Genomic DNA, 20,000 nt, shown 5'->3' on the forward strand with positions numbered 1-20,000 from the left:
GTTTTCTGCACACTGTATAGAGACAAACCTTATGTATGTTAAACAGGATGAATAATCAGTCATGGAGAGGCTGATGTTACCTCCAGTGGCATCTTCACCGGTGGTTATTGGGTAATATTCAACAGAGAGCTGTGTGACCCACAGCTGAAAAAGACTGAGAGGGGAGGGAGTGAGGGTGTGTTATGTCGCGACAGGAAGGAAGAGAGAACCTCCTCAAACAAGCACATTTAAACACACTCACACACAAAGGGAGCAGGGGGAATAAATATGCAGTTCACTGTCAGTTAAAAGGAAACGGGACCAAAACAAAAGGTCAGAAGCTGAACACAGAGATGTTTCTATGACCTCTCCATCTGAGCTGCTGTGCCGAGTTCACTGTCGGAGACTCTTCAGGCGGTGATGGTGTCTGCTCCTTCTGTTCATTGTTCAGGAATCACTGAGGGGCTGATTTTCTGGAGGATTTGTCAGCTTTAAACTCGCTAAATGTGCAAATGATCCAAAAAGCTGTGTCTACTTCAGAAAGCGCACAAATACTTCCTCTCCCTATCAGCTTATTCTGTCTGCTCCATCAGCCCAGCTCTGTGCAACTTAGAGTGGAGATGCTAAAAGCTCATCTGGAGAAGACACTTCACCCTCCCAGCAGTGTGCTGAAAGTGAAATTGGCGATTTAGAGGGGAGACATTTTTTTGTAGCAGGGTTTAAATAATATGTTTACACCTGCTGTGAAAACAGATTTTTTTGGCTTGGTGTGTATGTGACTTCCAGTACTTCCAGTGACCAGCCTCAAGTGGACACACAGAAAAACATCAGATTCTAGCACTTCCACATCTTCTCATATTTTTAGAACAGAGGTCACCGCTTGGTTTAAACACCCCTGCATTGTGCTATCTCAAAGGTGAAATCTCAGAGGACAGGTGTGTTTATTCTTCACTCTTAAGGTTTTATGTTGCATGACTGCAGATAGACCTGTAATACACACACACATACACACATTCACAGACACACAGCTGAAGAGTTCTGCTGATCCAGAGGAAACCAAAGTTTCAGTTGTGTTATTGAGGTGAATGCAGCCTGTGTGTGTGTGTGCACGGGTGAGTGTGTGTGTGTGAGCTCTTCAGAAACAGAACAGGAAGTGGTTTGTATGTAGAGCAAGAGAGGTGCACTGTTTGAGATATCGTGCAGCAGAGACGTGGCCCTGCAGCCTGTCTGGTTTCCTGCAGGAGGTTATAGTCTGAGTAACACCATCCAATACTCTGTGCTAGAAGAAAACACCAACTGTAATATTCACAAACTCATTACTCCACTCTCTGAAGACACACCTCACATATTCACCTGAGCAACCTATGAAAAGGTACAGCTGAGACAATGTGTGAAAAATTCCTCTGGCGATCTTACTTCACCAGTGATCTCCTTTTCCCAGTGATCCCTTTCCACCAGTGATCCCACCCCTCACTTCTCCCATTCAGCAGTTGTTTGTTTGCAGTGGTTTCAGGATGCCAGAGTTAAAGTCAGACACACAACTGCTCCACTGGTCACTGTTTAAATATTCTGTCCCAGGTCAGAGGAGGAAAAAGGGACTGGGTTAAATCGTGCTTGAACTTCTAGGGTCAGAGCAGCTATTTTACTTCAACCTCATGACAGACTCTTTACTCACAGCTTCTTACGCCCCACCATTAGAAGACCTCACTCTGATGATATTTACAGTTTAAATGACACACTGCTGCAGCTTCTCCTAGTGGACCCACCAGTCCTGTTTTGGTGTTTTTCCACCTCTGCATAGATCTGCATCCTCAGGAAACATCCAGAAATCTGATCAAATAAGTTATAATCTCACTGTGTCTGAAAACATTTCTGGTCAAAATCTTAAGACCAGTTGAAAAATTGCACACATTTACATTCTGCAATGTTGAAGCTTAAGAAGGGTTTAAGTAGAGTTTCAAAATACATAAAGAAGAAATGGGAGTGAAACAAAAAAAGAGAAAGCAACTCATTGCAAACAATGAAGTGAAATAATTAGTCAGCTGATCAAAAGGTTAAGACCACAGCCTAAAGCCAAATCTGCACAAAATGTGGATTCAATGTCATTTTCTGTATTCACACTATCATGACCTCACGATAAAAAATGTTTAAAAGCTTTCTCTTTTTGACGTGGTGGATCCAAAAAACTTTCACCTGCTGGAGGATCCGACTGGCTGTCTGTCAAGACATGGGACTATCCTGGACCCAAATTGAGGCTGTTGCTGGTGCCGACTGCAGCCCAATAACCATCAGACAGCATCTGAGAGAGAAGGGCTTTAAGAAAAGGCCTTGTCTCCTTATATGCCACTAAATTGCCCATTTGGACTTAGTGAGAGAGCACCAAATATAAGACACTGAAAGGTGTAAAAAGTTTTGTTCTCTGAGGAGAAAAAGTTTAACCTTGATGTCCTGATGGCGTCCAACATTACTGGTATGACAAGGAGATCTACTGTGCCGGATTTTCTACGTGGCACAATGGAGGAGGCACCATCATGATCTGGAGGGTCTTTTCCTTCCATGGAAATATGGAGCTTCAGGTTGTAAAGGGGCGTCAAACGGCGACTGACTACGTGCAGAAGTTGCAGCGGGCCTCCTTCATGACTGAGGCCCCTGCTCTGTTGCTGCAGTTCACAATTCCCGCCTGACAAAGGACATCTTCCAGTGGAATAACTTCACTGTTTTAGATCATCCTGCATGTTAACCTGATCTACATCACATTGAGGACATTTGGGGATGGATGGAGAGGGAAGTTTACAAAAATAGGCATCAGTTCCAGACAGACATCATGATCCTCCATGAAACCATCTTCACCACTTGGAATGTTTCCACTAGCCCCCTGGAAACACTTGCATCAAGCATGCCACAACAAATTTTTGCAGTGATGAACTGAATGGTGGAGCTCCTCATTACTGACTCTTGTTTTTTAAACTTTGATTTCTACTTAAGAGGGGTTTACAGGCTTTTTTGGGCTATGATCTGAAACTATTGATCAGGTGATAAACAGCCTATTTTGGTTTGATAAATTGTTAACTCAAATATTTTTTGTCTCACTCCAATTTCTTCCTTTTTGCATTTTGAACCTCTACTTAAAACCATCCTTACAGCCGACAGTGCAAAATATAAACCCTTGAAGTTTCTCAACTGGTCTTAAGATTTTGACCAGGTGTATTATGGTCTGAATGTTATGGTCTGTTTCTAACAGTCTAGTGTGTGTCCAGTTTTAGTTTGCCATGAGTCTCTTGTAAACATAAAGGCCTGACTGTGATATTTATAAAACAGTTCCTCTGGTTCATCTTAATCATCTCTTCTATTCATAGCCACTTCCTAAAATTTACCCGACACCAACCCTGAGTGTGTGTGTGTTTGTGTTTGTGATAGTTTAAAGCTTGGTCTATACTGATAAAGATGATTCTGATTAATGACCTTTATTGCTCTTCTTCTTCTCTGGTGTTTTGTTTGCAGCTGGAGGTGTGACTTCCCACACCCCGCCCACACTGGGTGTCTCCGCCCCTCACCTGTACTACAACTGTCCTGAGGGAGCCACGGCAAAGTTGCTGTGCAGTCAGAGAGGGGCGGCCTTATACCCCAAAGATATCTTGAAGCACAGCTGGCTCTTCACCCCACACGCCGACCAGCACTGCTCAGGGAGGGCGGGGCCTCGCCACACCATCGTCGGGGCCCACTCCTCTGCCAACCACAGCCTGCCAGTTGGGCTCAGCTTTGGGTCATCCGAGCACGACTTCTGGGTGCTTTTGAAGAATGTAACAGGGGCTGATCAAGGCAGGTACTGCTGCCTGGTTCTGGATATTCAGGTGGCCCAAAAACACGCAAACCTGGTCCAGAAGACGCACAGCCACATCGTCCTGCAGGTGTCCCCACGTAAGAGCTCATGTGTTTTACTCTACAGATGTTAATGTCTGAGTAAACACGCTTCAAAGTAACTCAGACCTTTACCTCACACACACTTAAACACACTCAGTAGAGTCTGCATACACTCAGTGAGGCAGGGTTCAGGTGTGTGTGTGTGTGTGTGAGATGAAGGTCTGCAGTGACATGTTGAGCAGGTGGTCAGGGTGGTGATGTCATAGACTCTCTCTTTCTCTCCTCTGTAGGTAGAAACGGGTCTCAGGAGTGCACCGTGTGGGACCCTAACCCCCCCGGAGGTGAGTCATGTTGTTCAGCCTCTGAGCCAATCACAATGCAGACAGTCACTCTCTGTGTTTGAACCCTCTCTATCATCATTCTCTCTCAGGTGTGGCTTCTCTGATCGTGGCTGGCTCGGCGTGTATGATCGCTCTGTTCGCTCTGCCTCTGATCCTCCTGCTGGTCTACAAACAAAGACAGAACTCACGTGCCAGCAGACGTATGTATAACACACACACACACACACACACACACACACACACACACACACACACACACACACACACACACACACACACACACACACACACACACTCAAGCACAGGCACAGGCACACAATCCTTTTTTCTGCCTTTGGTCAGGTGTAAATCTCTAACTCAGGGACCTCATTGAGTTTATGACTCATGTTTCCTGAGAGGGGTAAACCACACACACACACACACACACACACCCACCAACAGTCACACACACTCACACACACACACACCACACACAGTATTTTTCCCACAGTAGGAGCATATTCACACTCTTTGGTCGGCTCACAATGGTTCATTTCCTATTTCCTGTTTCCTGTCAGGTGCTCAGGAGCTGGTGAGAATGGACAGGTGAGTTTCCCACCAACAGTCACACACACTCACACACACACACACACACACACACACACACACACACACACACACACACACACACACACACACACACACACACACACACACACACACACACACACACACACACAACTGTTACTTGCACCGGGACTACAGAGACAGGGAGACACAGAACTGCTGAATCTAAGTGAACAAATCAGTGTGTGTTAATGGAGGACACCTGCAGGGGGCGCTTTGCTGACCTGCAGGATGTTGGCAAAGGCACGGAGACAGTGGAGGAGTAGACAGTGATCTGTATCCTGGCACTGATGTCTGATAGACAGAAATTGTCCGTCAGCTCCGTCCTGTCTCAGATTTTCCTGCGTGTTGTAACCTCACGCTCTGAGCTCACGCTCTCAGACAAGTTTCTGTGTGGTCTGGAAGTTTCCACGCCACCTCCTGAAGCTGAACTCCTGTCTGCAGTTGGTCTGACCTGTTTATCTCCAATGATGGTAACACATCATCATATGATGGTATCACATCATCATTGGAGATAAGCAAGTAGACGACGTCTTCAACACTTTCCGTCCTCCAATCCTCTCTGTCTATATGCTGCCTCCTGCTGGTCATGTGTTAACTACATCCGGTGTCTGTTAACATTTCTTCATGTTTGAAACACATCAGACTGACATCACTGACGATTTCATAAAATCCGCAGAGATACTCTGAGAACAAGAAGCTGAGGGACGTTGAGAAACAGATGAGTGTGGAATCATTTCACTGAGTCACGGCACAGCAACTCACTGCTTCCTCTTTCTCTCTGTCTCTGCACTCAGCGAGGCTCAGGGCCATGAGAACCCGGTGTTTTTCCATGGCTCTCCCCAAATTAAGACTCGCACTGTGTCTCAAATCATGACCCGACAGTCCTCTGAGACAGGACGCCACCTGCTATCTGATCCTGGGACACCTCTGTCTCCTCCAGCACACGGGGACGTGTTCTTCCCCATAGAAGGTGAGGCTCACACTCAGACTTACACCTTCTGTAAAAGTTTCTTTTAACTGTTCCTGCTGCCCTGCAGGGAACAAACACATCTAATATACAAATAAATAAATAAATTTTAAAAGAATCAATTAAAAATCAATCAGAGCAAACGTTCTCTGAGCTCTGTCTGCAGCTCTTTCAGGTTTCTGTTCCTCCAGTCGCAGGTAAACAGTTTTGTTGTTATGTGAATCGAAGCCTCAGTTCAGTTCAGCTTCTCTGTTCACGTTTCTGTTTCTCTGACGTGAAACAGGAAATGAACCAACATCACTTCCTCTTTGTCTTCATCGTGTCGTAACTCCAGCTCGGCCACTTTGTTCCCGTTTTTACAGTTTCCAGTGAAACAGGTCGATTATGAAGAACTCATTTCTTTGCAGGGTCACAGTCAGCGTGTGTTTGAATGCTAATGTCTAAATCTGCACACACACAAAGTGATCACCTTTCTCTTTATCTCCTCTCATTGTTCACAGACACAATCCTGGAGTCACCAGAACTGGTTCAGGTGTGAGGTGGATTCAGCCCTGCTGATCCTGGTTCAGTTCTTCATCTCTCACAGTGATGTTAGCTCTGTCAGCTGTTTTTAACCAAAACTCTGCTGAGACCACTTCGTGCACGTCATCCTCACATCACCTTAACATTTCCTGCTCACATGTGGACCTTGGGACACATTTTTCTACATAGACTTTTGTTTTTTTCTGCAGCATCAGCTGGAGGTTTCTGCATCTTCTGAGGGGGCGGTTTTGCTCCTGATGTTATCCAGGATCCATAGGTGCTCAGGGAGAGGGGAAGGGGCTCTCAGGTGCTGCTCAGGCTTGCACTCTTTCTCAGCTCAGACTCAGGGTTAGTCTGGTGTTTAAGTAATGTCCTGTTTTAAAGTTTCTCAAATGCTTCAAACCAAAGACACTTGCGGGGCTCTACCAGACAACTTTCACATCTATCAGCAGGAATTACTCTTCTCCTCTGCTACCTCACTCTATGTGTGTGTGTGTGTGTGTGTGTGTGTGTGTGTGTGTGTGTGTGTGTGTGTGTGTGTGTCACTCTGCTTCTCCTGTTCGCAGACAGGTGGTGCTGTAATTAGACTGGACCCTCTTCTCTGTGCCTTTGACTCTGTGTGTAAATATACTTTCAGTGCAATGAGACATTAATGACTGAAACCTGTTAGAGGTGAAAACGAAGTCACGTAAAGATGAGTCAGACGACTGGATTTGCTTTTACTTCATCACTTTTGTTTCAATTTTCACTTTAAATTTGGTATTATTTGTTTTGTTTGTTATTCTTTTTTTTATTTCACTGAAGGTAAATTTTAATTTGTTTAATGCAGATCATGTAGCTGATATTCAAAGACTGAATTTATATATGTGGAGCTTTTTTTAAAGATTTGTTGAAGTCTGAACCAAAGCCTGATGTATGTGTGTGTGTGTGTGCGTGTGTATGTGTGTTAATGTTCCAGTTAAATGCGTGTCTTTATTCTTCCATGCTGTAAATAATGTTCTTCCTGTTTTGTAAAAATAAAGTTAAGCTGGTAAACATGAGCCTGTGGGTGTGTTTCTATGTGAGTGTGTATTTGGGTTTTTTCTGGCAGAGTAAAAGATTATTAATTTTAGTTTGTGTTTTTTAGACAGAGGCAATGAGATCATCAAATTTGGAGAAATAAGGAAAAAAACAATACTGGATAATTAATATGATAATGAATTAAAATAAAGTTTAATAATAAATTAATCTATAAATTAATGAATCAACATCTTTTCTCTAAGCTCCACTCTCTCTCACACACACTCACACTCACACTCACACAGATCAGATCAGCTCTTCCTTCCTCACCTTAGTCACAATGACTGTTGGTCCAGAATCAGACCAGGAGCAGATGTGAACAGAACACCTCTCAGAGCTATGGTTGGTGTTTCATTTATTTATTTATTTTACTTCTGCAATATTATGGTAAACATGATTGTGTGTGTGAGAGACCAAAGACAGGTGAACACCTGAAGCTGATGAAGGTGTTGGTTTGCAGCTCTGATCTAAACTTTATTCAGTCTGACTCAGTTTGACCTTTGACCTCTGCACTGAGGAGCATCACCTGTGTCACACCGTGCTGCGCATCTGAAGAGTTTAAAAGTTTATCTTGTCCGTAAACCTGGCTCAGCTTCCTCTTTCTGTGACTTCCTGTTTGCAGTCAAAGGTGTTTCCTGTCCATTAGCTGATCATCAAACGGTAAAATTTAATCCCGTGGTAGTTCATTTATACATCCTCATTCTATCAGGTGATAAAGATTTATAAATAATAATTTCAGACTTGATCCTGAAGATGATGCTGTTTACGGTGTCGACCCAGCCTAGAGTGTGTGTGAGTGTGTGTGTGTGTGTGTGTGTGCGCATCATACCGACAGGGGGGGCGTGCCATCATCCTCCACAGTGACAATGAGGCGGTACTCCTGCTGTCGCTCTCTGTCAGGGGGAGCAGGTCGGGTCACCATCTCTCCAGTCACACGGTCCATCCTGAAGGTCAGATCCTGGTTCCCTGCTGTGATGTAGTAAAACAACATGGCGTTCGGCCCAATGTCTCTGTCGGTTGCTGTGACACGAAGAACAGACGTCCCCCCGCCAACGTTCTGCAGATTCATCACAAACAGCTCTGATTAAATATTGAGCATTAAAATCTCTGAGGATGAAGAGACGACAGTGTGAGAGTATCATTATCATCATCATCACTTTGCGTGTTTCAGTCTAAACTGCTTACTGAGTAAATTACTCTCTCAGTGACATCCTCACCTCACTGATGCTGACGTTATATCCTCTGGCGCTCTCAATCACGGGAGCATTGTCATTGATGTCCAGGATGTTGATGGTGAGGGAGTGGTCAGTGTGACGGGGAGGAGAACCGTTGTCAACAGCACGCACCTGAAGACACACACAGGTGTTTTATTCAACATACACACATGCTCCTTACAGACTCCTGAGCAGCTTATGCCTCTGACACACAGCTGTGTGCTTTCTCAGGTGTGTGTGTGTTCTCAAGTGTGTGTTTTCCCTCATGTCATACACACCTTCAGCAGGTACCTGTCCACTGACTCTCTGTCCAGAGCAGCATTCACGAAAACTTCTCCATACGTATGATTAACTGTTTTTATCATGAACACATCCTCCATGTTTCCTGCAACCAGAGTAAAGTTCACCTGAGAGAGAGAAAGACAGAGAGAAAGAAGGTGGAGTAAAGAAAATTAAGGCTGGATGTTCAGACTAAATATATGCAGATTTTCAAACCTGTATTCACATGTTGTAGAAATCCCCGAATCTTTAAACTGATCAAAACACTCCACTGAAGAAGTGGGCCTCAAACACCAAAGCCTGCCAAGGTCTGGGATTACTTTTAGAGCTGTTTATCAAATCAAAAAACCACGGGGGCGCCAGTGGAAAAGGAACAAAGACTAAGAAAGCATGATACCGCCTCTTTAAAGAGGAAGTTAACAACCTTTAGACTGATACACACTGTGAAAATCTGGTTCAACATTAGACCCACCCTTACGCCACAAACAGACAATAAGAGCTTAGGATGGCCATGTAACTTCAAAGGCTTCCCCTCGATGTCTCACCTGTCACACCTGCATTGACCGTTCAAACACTAGTTATCATCCTCACCAGTCCATTGAGCCCGGCGTCTCGGTCCCTCCCCAGCACCACAGCCACCTTCTTCCCCATTTCTGTGTTCTCCATGATGTCCACAGACGTGTCCGATGTGATGTCAAACTCTGGACTATTATCATTCTCGTCCAGGATTGTGATGGATACCTGTCCACAGGTGAGACCACATGTTTGACCCATAACCTCACACTGCTGTTGAGAAACTTACCTGACAGGTGTAAACAGACCGTAAAACCCAGAGCAGAGTTAAACCTAAGAGAGTCCGAGTCTTACCTTCTGCTCGTCCACAGAGAAGCATGAATAAAAGAGGAGGGAGGCCGTTAAACAGACACTGGTCACACACAGTCAGGTTTATTACAAACACATACCTGATTGACAAGTAACAACAAAACAGATACAAACTTTAATTAAAAATATTAACAAAAGGATATAACCTAACGTAATAATCTGAATAATCCAGGACATAGACTGTACCACAGTGGAGTCTTTCTTTGGTCCTCCATCATCAGCGACCACAGTCAGAGTGTACGTGTCCCCCCTCTCCCTGTCCAACAGACCAGTCACTGTGATACGGCCCTGAGCACACACACACGCAAACAAAAATCACATTTGGAACCACCAATAAGATGTTTTGACAGCTACCAATAAGGACCGGTTTAGTCCACTGTGTTCTGGATTAATACTTGTGATCTCCAGGATCTGGATATATATGACATGGAATAAAAAAACAAGCTGGATTGCTCCTAGTGGATTTGTGTTTGAGGATCAGTATAATCTGGATCAGTTATTATCATCAGTATAACGATCAAAATTATCTAGATATCTTTATACTGGATCTGTACAAACTAAATTAGGTATTCTAAATTAGGACCATTCTAATCTGGATTAGTGTAATCTATGTTAACCGGTTTGATCAGTGTTTGAAGGATTATTAAAACCTGTACAGCTTTAATCTGGTACAGTAGTATGTGGTTTAAATTCACCTAAATCAGATTTATTAAAATTAGTTTAATCTGGATAAACTAAATCTGGATCTATATAATCTGGGTAAATTATTCTAGATTAGTAAATTCTGGGTTAGTTCATCTGGAACAGTGTAATCTTGATCAGTGTAACCTGAAATCGTTACACAGAATACCATCATTTAATCCTAGTCCTGCTGACTACCCTTGGCCCCGCCCTCCTTACCGTGATGCTGTCGATCTTGAACAGGGCCAGAGCAGCAGGTGAGGTATCTGGGTCAAAGCGGTAGGTGAGCTGGTTCAGGTTGTCTGCAGACTGGGCCTGGACCTGAACCACCTCGGTACCCGTGGCGATGTTCTCCCTCAGAGATGCCTCGTACCCGGTGGAGAAGAACGTCACAGCCTCATCCAGCTCGTTCAGCAGTGTCACGTACACGGTGCAGAAGCCCTGGTGGAAGGGCGGGGCCTGATCTGTGGCTGACACGTTCATCAGATACGACGTCTTGGTCTCATAGTCCAAGTAGTCCACCGTGGTCACCAGACCGGTACTCATATCAACCTCAAACTTCCTGTCTGAGCCTGAGACCAGAGCGTAGGCGACTGATCCGCCGTCACCTGAGAGAGACCAGGACACAAGACAGAGACCTCAGAGAGACCCATTGATTTTTTCTGTTTTGTGTATTAGATTTATGTGGGTAGTGATTAAGTGTGGGAGAGGGTGAGCAGAATTTGTTATATGTTATGTATATCTATCATGCAATATAGTGTAATGTTGTCTTGTGTTTTATTTATGGTCACAGTTGGACCTCAGAGAGACCAAGTCCAGAGTCTCAGTCTGCAGAGACATGGTCCTGTTTGGGCTCTGAACCCACTGTGGGCTGTTTTTAAGGGTTGTTTATATGAGGCTGATCTGAACAGAGCTGTCAGTGCAGCTGTTTGATGTTTTGGTGTTTTTGTGTTATTTTAGTGAAATGGGATCAGAGGTCAGGCGGACGCCTTTGCTGCAGAGTGATGTTCAGGTCGACAGCTTTACAAACTGAAACTTTTTTTTGTCACAGTAAAATCTCAAAGCTGTGTTTGTGAAGTATTTGGGTATTTCAAACAGCCAGGAACATCTGGACACAGTGATCCTGAAGCTGACAAAAAGCTGTATTATGATGACTGTATTAATGTGCTGTTAATTTCAGCTGTGCAGGGGTTACAAAAAATTGAGGTCAGAGCTGCTGTGACTCATTCAGAGTCTGAAAAACATTTAAAGTCAGGAAGAGACGAGAGGAAGTGAAACTGAGCTGCAGCAGATTTAAATACCAGCTGCACGCTTTGTTTGTGTCTCAAACTGTGATATAACACAGACAACAGGCTTTGAGTGTGGGTCAAACATGTTCCTGGAGGACTGGCTCCCCCTGCTGGAGGGATGAGAGAACTATAGCTGAACAGAGGAGGAGGAAAGACTCAGACAGCAGAGTATGTCTGGGATCTCAGAATAAAACATTTAACCATGAAACTTCTCCTCTTCCTCCTCCTTCGCTCTGATGGTGCTGATGTCATACTCACCGCTGTCGGGGTCAGTGGCTCTCACCACGATCACTGATGTGCCGATGCCAGCTGTCTCTCGGAGCCCAAGACGGTTGTACTGCTGCTGGGTGAAGACAGGCAGCTCGTCGTTAGCATCTTCCACATAGATGATCACCTGCAGGGGGTAGCAGCACAATGCTTCATTACAGGTTGGGTAAAAGCTCAAATTATAACGTTGCATCTGCTTTAATAACTGTAGGGGGGATTTAGACTAATGCTCCCAGTGAGGTCAGAGCTTTAACAGTGCACTCTAAAAACTGTGAAGAAGGCAAATCGGAGCTCTCACAGTTAGTCAGACACACTAACAGGTGTTCAAACACTGGCCATAAATGATTAGCCCCCTCTCCTCCTTACCCTCACTGAGCTCCGCATGCTGCCTTCGTCACTGTTGAAGGCCTCGACCTCCAATACGTGAGAGCTCCTTGTCTCTCTGTCCAGAGCACGAACACCACGAGTCAGTAGGCCGGACTGACGATTGATACTGAACAGACTGTTACTGTTCCCTGCAACACACACACGCACAGATACAAAATTACTTCAGCTGAGTGTCTTTGAATAGAGGGTATCGTTTTTTACCCATTTTTTAATCTTCATTCTGTTACTCCGTAGTTTCTTCACAGGATACATAAGGTATTTTAGAAAAATCTTATTTCAGCTTCTGTCTCAAACACTTCATTTTAGCTGCTGTCTCTTTAAGGTTCCCTGCTCCACAAACCCCTCCCCTCTGATTGGCCAGCCCTGGTGAAGCCATGAGCAGACCTTGGTGTTTGAGGTTCACCTCTGCAGTCTGCTCTTTTTGAACACAGAGAGACTAAATGAGTAAAATTTTATTTTGAAACACAAACTTTTCCTGGAGACTGCTTGCTCCTCCTTCTGTCCACATTGTTTCAACATAAACTCAGAGTCTGAACAAGATGCAGGTCTGGCTTTAGAGGATCCATCAGGAACAGGACTGAGGTTTAAAACTCACCTGAAAGGATCCTGTAGAGGACTCTGCCATTCTCCCCCTGATCTGCATCTGTGGCCTGAACCTGCAGAAACACAAACACAGAGCTCAGGCCTGAATACAATCACTGCATGTTCATCCAGATAGCAAAAACCCTGATCAATAGAAGAACCTCAAATAAGAATTCAGACAGGAGGACAAAAGATATTAGTTGAAAGTTAATATTTGAATCTGTAATTTCCATAAACAGAAGGTGCAGTGAGGACTCTTCCTCTCTTCATACAACCTGCTGTTTGCTTCCAGTTTCCACAACAACCCTAAAGACGTGTTTGGCAGACAGACTCTAACAGTTTTAACTCTGTTCCTATGTCAGGTCTGAAGCTGCAGCCAAAAACTCAAACTAGGAGCAGACTCTGATCTCCACAGAGCTCTCAGAGAAATGTTTGAGCTCTGAATAACAAGTCTTCAAAACAGACAAGACCAAAGCTACAGTTCCCTGAGTGTCCACTAGAGTCTGTAAACACCAGTGAGTCAGTCACCATAGAGCTTCATGTTAAAATAAACTGCAGTTCCCTGAGTGTTCACTTAGAGGGAGGGATGATTAGGAGGCGTGGTCACTTGAGAGTTGGTAGGTGTCCACTCAGCTGATTCAGTCCCTGAACTTTAAACTCTGTGTTGCGTTTGTGGTGATGATTCATTTAGCTCCTCCCACATCACCCAAATAACGTCACATCTTGATCTAAAATTCAAATGGTGTTGAAGAGGAATGAAACCAGTGACGTCACTGAGTCTGTACACACATAGATTATCATCACACTTTGAGACAGACACGCTGGGACTCACACACTAGGACACAAACACACACACATACACATACACATACACATACACATACACATACACATACACATACACACAACCTCTCTCTTTCTTTCTCAGTCGTGAGGGGCCCAGCTCCTGTCTCATTAGCTTTATAAAGAGATGAGGAGAAAGAGGAGAAAGAGGAGGAGAGGGAGGGAGGAGAAAGAGGCTGGGGGGTCAGATTGGTGATGAATAGTCTCACGCAGCAGACTGAACCATTCAGCTTATTCAGAGGGGGGTGAAAGTTTCAGAAAACTTTACAGTGAGGGTTTTTAAACCTTATCTCAGAGGGAAATTCACTAAGTCTCTGTGAGGATAAGAAATCATCTCTTTGTCTTTAAATCTGTGGGATTCAATCAGCTCTGCGATCATTTTGTTTGATTCTGTCTCTATGTGTCCCCTGTTTCCTCTATGATCCGGGCTTTTTGTCCCCACGTTTCTGTCTCTGTGTCTGTGTCTTTGAGGGATCGCAGCAGCTTCAAGAGGAAAACACGAGTCTGCAGCCAGCAAACAGCAGAAACTGGATCAAACAAAGTGTGAGTATGACTTTATGAACGGTTCAAGACTAGAGGAGAAAGTCTCCAAAAAAATGTATGAAACAAAATTCTTTAACTTATTTAAGGTGCTCTCACTATCTCCCTCATGGGCTTTGCAATATTTAATGTCTGTTTAAGAAACTTCTAAAACTCATGTGAGCCGCTAACTGAACAGTTTTATTGAATATGAGAAAGAGTGTATGGTACACAGAGAAAGTCTGATTTTTATTTTTAGTAGTAGTTATAGTTTTTATCCACTACTGGATTTTTACTCTTATTCTGCAGCTGCAGCTGAAACAAAGATCAACTTAGTTTATCCACATCTATAAACTGGGACTGAATCAACCTTGTGTTTTTGACAAGAACACCGGATGCTCCAACATTATCAAAGGCAACATAAACTGAACTTTTCTGACAGTTAGAGCATTGTTCATCAAAGTGTGGTCCCAATACACCCAGGGGTCCACAAACCATAGCTTTGGGGTTGGCAGAATAATTCAGAAATGATTGCAAAATTGTGCTTTATCATTGAAAAAGTATCAACAAATTAGGATCTCTTTCACCAATAAAATCAGCTATTTTACCCCATTATTTCCTATTTTTTTCTTTTTTGCAATTAGATCAATTCTGACATGTCTGTTACTTTATAATGCGCAACAACAGAAAAATAAACACAAAAAAACAAAAACACCTTGGAGCCAACATTTCTCAGTTTCCGAAATTAACAACTTGGAAAGTATAAATGCAGCCTAATTACATTGTTGCAAAGTATTACATAGAACATTACTACATAGTTTTAATATTATGGTGATTAATGCTACGATTATGAGAGGGTCCCTGGAAAAATGTCTAACCTTGAGCTCACCAATAACTAAGTGAGCATGTGCTGAGATTGAAGATAAGTGAAATCCCTCAGTTTTTGGTTAATTTATCTCCCAGAGTTTCCCCCATTCATGTGTTTTCATGGTATGTCTGACTGTAAACAATTAGTCCCACAGACGCTTCACTCTGTCTTCCCTCAGCATTATGAAGCTGAGACACAAACTGATTTTCTTGTGATTAACATCTCTTCAGTTTGCTGAAATAAAATCATCATGATGCAGATCAGTCAAAAGGGAATTCTGCCTTTGTTGCTGACACCTGATTGGTCGATATTCCTCGGAGTACAAACAAGAGCAAGATCACCCCTCAGACCGAGATCTAAACCCAGCATCTACATAAAGTGTGAAAAATCCATGAACATACATCAGCGTCTTTTAAACTCGTCTTGATTCTCTTTTTCTCCATTGGCCCTACAGAGTATTGAGTCTCAACACAGATATCTGCATCCACAATAAGAGCGAGCATGTGTGTGTGTGTGCGAGTGTGTGTGTGCTTGTGTGCTGACTAATGAAGCTCCTCCCTAACCACTCGTCCCGCTCTGCTGGCCTTTTCACAGCTTTTCTGGCATTTTGTCTTAAAAATAATTTCACGTCCCGATGTGTTTCCCCTCAGCGATAAGCTCTGCTTTGTCTGCTCTGAATTAAGGACGATGACATTTACAAATGTTACCCCACTGAGGGTGGAGGGGTTTGGGGGGGAGTTTTGAGGGGTTTGGGGGGATAATTGGAGGCAGGGTGAGAGAGGTGGGTGCTTTCATTTTATATTTTACAGCAGGCATTTTAATAAAGCCAATTTGTTTTACATTGAAGAAAGCCTGTCAAGCATCCAGTGTTTGTAGTTGGTGATTTAATGGCTGCATAATCGCTGCAAATGCCAAACACTACGTGCATGCAGCCGTTACTCTGCATGCAGTGTTTGTGTGTGTGTGTGAGTGTGTACCTGTGTGTGTTTATTATTAGAAGCCTGGTTGGTACATGATCCAGGAAAATACGAATAAAGCTCCTCAGCCTGGAGAGGTTTGGTCAGTGAGACAGAAAGCTGATCTCAGCTGGTTTTAGTCTCACTTTGCTCTCCTCAACATGTTCTGATTCACCCAGGTGAGCTCAGCTGCAGGTGAGGAGGTAAACACCTGAGCCCAAATTCACAAAGCTTCTTAAGAGTCCTCTCAGAGAGCTCCTCACTTTGCCAAAAATTCATAGCAAGGAATCTTGGCTTGAGGGTGATTCAGAAAGTAACTGAGAGCAATTCTGAGGAAGGAGGGGACAGGAACTTTGATCTTAGTGAGGAGGATGTGTGGTTGACCCCTTTGCTGGATATTATGCAATCTTCTAAAAGCTGTAATTTGCTGTTACAAAAAGAGAAAAAGACAAAAAAGTGCTCTGCACTGCAATGAATGGACAATAAAACCATCTGATCATTTAATGTGGACTGTATCACAAGATTTGTAATAGTAACATTAATTTTATCTCATGAGGATGCAATTTATCAAAAATCAAATTAATTGTGACACAGCTTCAAATTTTTGAATGCACCTCATTCACCTCAGGATTATACTGTTTTGCTTATTCTTCTGTTTTACTGTCCATGCTGGTAATTTTACTACTTAATGTATTTGTGTTTGCTGGTGTCCTTATAAAACTGGTTTAAATTGGCAGATTGACTAAAACAACAGAAATTGGATAAAAGCAGTTGGCACAGCTCATGGAGGAGGATAAAAAGTATTAAGAGGGACATTGGGTCCTAGGATCATAGCACAAGGGGGCACTGCCCGACAAATCAATGTGTAGTTCCCTCTCCTTCTGTGCACAAGCAGCAAGTGTCAGAAGTGCTGGTACGTGCTGCAATCCCAAAAAAGAGTGGAGACTGCCACACACAAGCAAATTTGTACTGGAGCTGCTGACATCTCTGACTGTGATATTAGTAACAGTAAATCTTACAGAATTTAATTTGTTCTGGACAGTTAGGGGGTGGATCACCAGCTAAACAGCTGTCACAGGTGGCAGACATCAGTGGTCACTCTTAGGCTTTTTAAAAGTCCTCCCTCCTCCTTACAGTTTTTCGCCTTTGAAGCTCTCTAAGATGCTATGTGAATAACTTTTAGGTGACAGCGGGAAATTTTTTTAGAAGATAAGTCTCAGAAATCAAAGAATTCTGAGATTTTTTTTTTTTTTTACAAAGAATGACGTCACTAAGAGCCACTTGTAGCTTAGGATGCTTTTTGAATACGAGTCCAAGACTTTATCTCATCTGTGTGCATGCTGTTTCTCCAGATGTTTTCATCTGGTCTTACATCGTGTTGTCTCACAGCTGCCAAGATCTGACCATGTGCGTCCTTCTTGTAAAAATCAGCTGATTCCTCATCCTCAGCCCTCTGACGTGATGTTGTTTTTCTCCGTGCAGGGCGAGGACACCATGAATGCCACTGAGCTGCTCTCTAACACCACCTGGAGCTCAGGTAACACCTCTGTGTCCTTCCTGATGAGCACCACCGTCTCTTCTCTCCCCTCTTCCTCCTTCCTGCCTCCCTCCACGTCCTCACCTGTCTCTCCCTCACCCGTCTCCCACCCTGAGCTCACCATCATGGTGGTGCTTGGCCTGTCACTGGTACTGGCAGGGGTAGCGGCATTCCTGGCAGCGTGCAGACCCTCAGAGCAGGATGGGGACTCTGGGGCAAACTGTGGGCCTGGAGACGGACTGACTCTGGGCAGAGGAGGGTCCTCTGAGCCCCAGCTGAAGGTGTGGAAGAGGCTGGGCTCATACAGGAGGTCATATAACCTGTCCTTTAGGAGACCACCACCCCGCAGGACACATGAGAGCATACAAGCTTCATCTCCGGTGCGACAGACGCCACAGCCAGACGCTACTGTTGAACCAGGTGTCACCACGCCATGTCTGTTTGACTACGTGACTGAGATCTGAGAGAGTCCAGTAACACTGAGATCCTGTTTGGTCTGCTGTTGGTGCTACAGACGTCTCTAAGAAGACACAAACTCCCAGCATGCAGTCTGCTACTGACGGCTGCCATGTTGGCTGCTTCACCTTCATCATGAGGCACAAAGTTCTCCACACAGTGCTCTCCAAAACGTCGCATCCACCAGCTTCCTTCTCAGGTCTGTCCTGAGTCCTCTGCTCCATGAAGTCCCTCCGTGTGTCTGATAAACTGAAAACTGTCTAAAGGTGGAGGATGACACCGTGAGACCGGAACCATCACTCATAACCCCCCACCCCCACTTAAACGTGTTCAACCGGTTAGAGTAAAAAGCCTGCTCAGAGTTCAGACACCTGAACAGCTCCTCAGGACAAGAAACAGTGTTAGTACTGTGAGTGGCCACTTCCTGTGACTGATGAAGATTTAACTGGAGACTGTATTTTTTAAATTTGTTCCATGTTTTATTGAAATGAGATGAAAACACGTTCTGACACTCTCTGTATATTTCATTAAATATGTGAAATAACTGTGATCACGTCTCATTTTTTAGTGTAATATCGTCCAGAGAGCTGGGGTTCCCCTCAGGCTGTATTTCAGTTACTGTCTCTTTAAGAGCCTTCAAAGCATTCAGATACTCAGTGTTCTGTAAGATAACATTTCAGAGTGTTCCTCCAAAGAGAAAAGACCAGGTTGGACATTTCTGATTGGTTGTGTTAGTTTGGTGTTAGTTTATGATGCTCTTATAAAGACATTCCCCAATCAGTGATGTCACAGATTGAGCCATTCTGGTGTGATTTTTGAAAAAGTATCTCATTCTTGGATCACTCCAACATACAGTGTCCTCACAGTTGAAGACTTTGCCCACATTTAGGATCAACATCCAATGTTTAAACTTCCTATTTTTCTGTGAGAGAGTCAGAAAGTAAATGGCCCCTCTTTGACTTCAGGGTGTGTGCTGTTGGAGCTGTTTGGAGGTTTGTTTCTGTAAATATCAGAATAAAAATCTGTCTGCGAGCTTTATTGAGCGCAGTCCTCTGTTCCAAACATGAACACTTGAGGTTACATCACACAGTGGCAAAAATCCTTTGATAGTGTTTGTGTTTGTGTGTGTGTGTGTGTGTGTGTACCTGCAGAATGCTGGTTCCTTGTGGTACACTCTCCAGGGCACTGGTTTCGTAGCTGTTCTGGAGAAAGATCGGTCTGTTATCGTTCACGTCCTGAACCTCCACAAAAACCGTTGCTGTTCCTGTCCTCCTGCTGTCTGCTGGACCATTATCTGCACACACACAAACACAGGTTAACAGATATGATGAACTTGTGTTGTCTCCATAAAGCCATTGTCACTAACAGTTGAACTGATGAGTGTGTTATCTCCTGTGGCTCAAAGGTTCTACAACAGGAAGATTTTTCTTCTCATTACAAACACATACACTCTGTGTCTACACACACACACACACACACACACACACACACACACACACACACACACACACACACACACACACACACACACACACACACACACACACACACCCACACTCACCTATAGCTTCTACAACCAGTGTGTACGCAGCCTGTGTCTCTCTGTCCAGACCAACCACTGTCTTCACCACGCCATCCCTGAAGCCCACGCTGAATTTACCGTCCTGATTCCCTCCTGAAACACACACACACACACACACACACACACACACACACACACACACACACACACACACACACACACATACACACACACACACACACACACACACACACACGCACACACACACACACACAGGTCTTTGTCAATTTAAAGGTATATAAAATCACACTGTAATGAACACAGCATAGGGGTAACACAGGGCCATGTGCAGAAGAGCTCATGTCTAACAAATTCATTGA

The 20,000-nt window shown here is 44.0% G+C and overlaps 2 protein-coding genes across 2 annotated transcripts in view; one reads left to right on the forward strand and one right to left on the reverse strand.

Annotated features, from left to right (window-relative positions):
• The window catches only part of vsir (V-set immunoregulatory receptor), a 10,332-nt gene extending 3,027 nt beyond the window's left edge, over positions 1 to 7,305 (forward strand). The window contains exons 2-7 of the mRNA XM_074675934.1: positions 3,481 to 3,897; positions 4,131 to 4,181; positions 4,271 to 4,381; positions 4,739 to 4,766; positions 5,585 to 5,760; positions 6,258 to 7,305. Of these exons, the coding sequence (XP_074532035.1) occupies positions 3,481 to 3,897; positions 4,131 to 4,181; positions 4,271 to 4,381; positions 4,739 to 4,766; positions 5,585 to 5,760; positions 6,258 to 6,295 (821 nt within the window). The 3' untranslated portion in view covers positions 6,296 to 7,305. The remainder of the gene's footprint in view (positions 1 to 3,480; positions 3,898 to 4,130; positions 4,182 to 4,270; positions 4,382 to 4,738; positions 4,767 to 5,584; positions 5,761 to 6,257) is intronic.
• The window catches only part of cdh23 (cadherin-related 23), a 180,132-nt gene that overhangs the window by 17,887 nt on the left and 142,245 nt on the right, over positions 1 to 20,000 (reverse strand). Inside the window, 12 exon segments of the mRNA XM_074675394.1 lie at positions 8,168 to 8,395; positions 8,556 to 8,684; positions 8,831 to 8,959; positions 9,423 to 9,572; positions 9,699 to 9,701; positions 9,900 to 10,001; positions 10,614 to 11,002; positions 11,942 to 12,077; positions 12,317 to 12,465; positions 12,933 to 12,993; positions 19,244 to 19,392; positions 19,660 to 19,773. Of these exon segments, the coding sequence (XP_074531495.1) occupies positions 8,168 to 8,395; positions 8,556 to 8,684; positions 8,831 to 8,959; positions 9,423 to 9,572; positions 9,699 to 9,701; positions 9,900 to 10,001; positions 10,614 to 11,002; positions 11,942 to 12,077; positions 12,317 to 12,465; positions 12,933 to 12,993; positions 19,244 to 19,392; positions 19,660 to 19,773 (1,739 nt within the window).

The sequence above is a fragment of the Halichoeres trimaculatus genome, unplaced genomic scaffold (assembly GCF_033239565.1).
Source record: "Halichoeres trimaculatus isolate MK-OKI-2021-1 unplaced genomic scaffold, fHalTri1.1 fHalTri1_scaffold_8, whole genome shotgun sequence".
Lineage (NCBI taxonomy): Eukaryota > Metazoa > Chordata > Actinopteri > Labriformes > Labridae > Halichoeres > Halichoeres trimaculatus.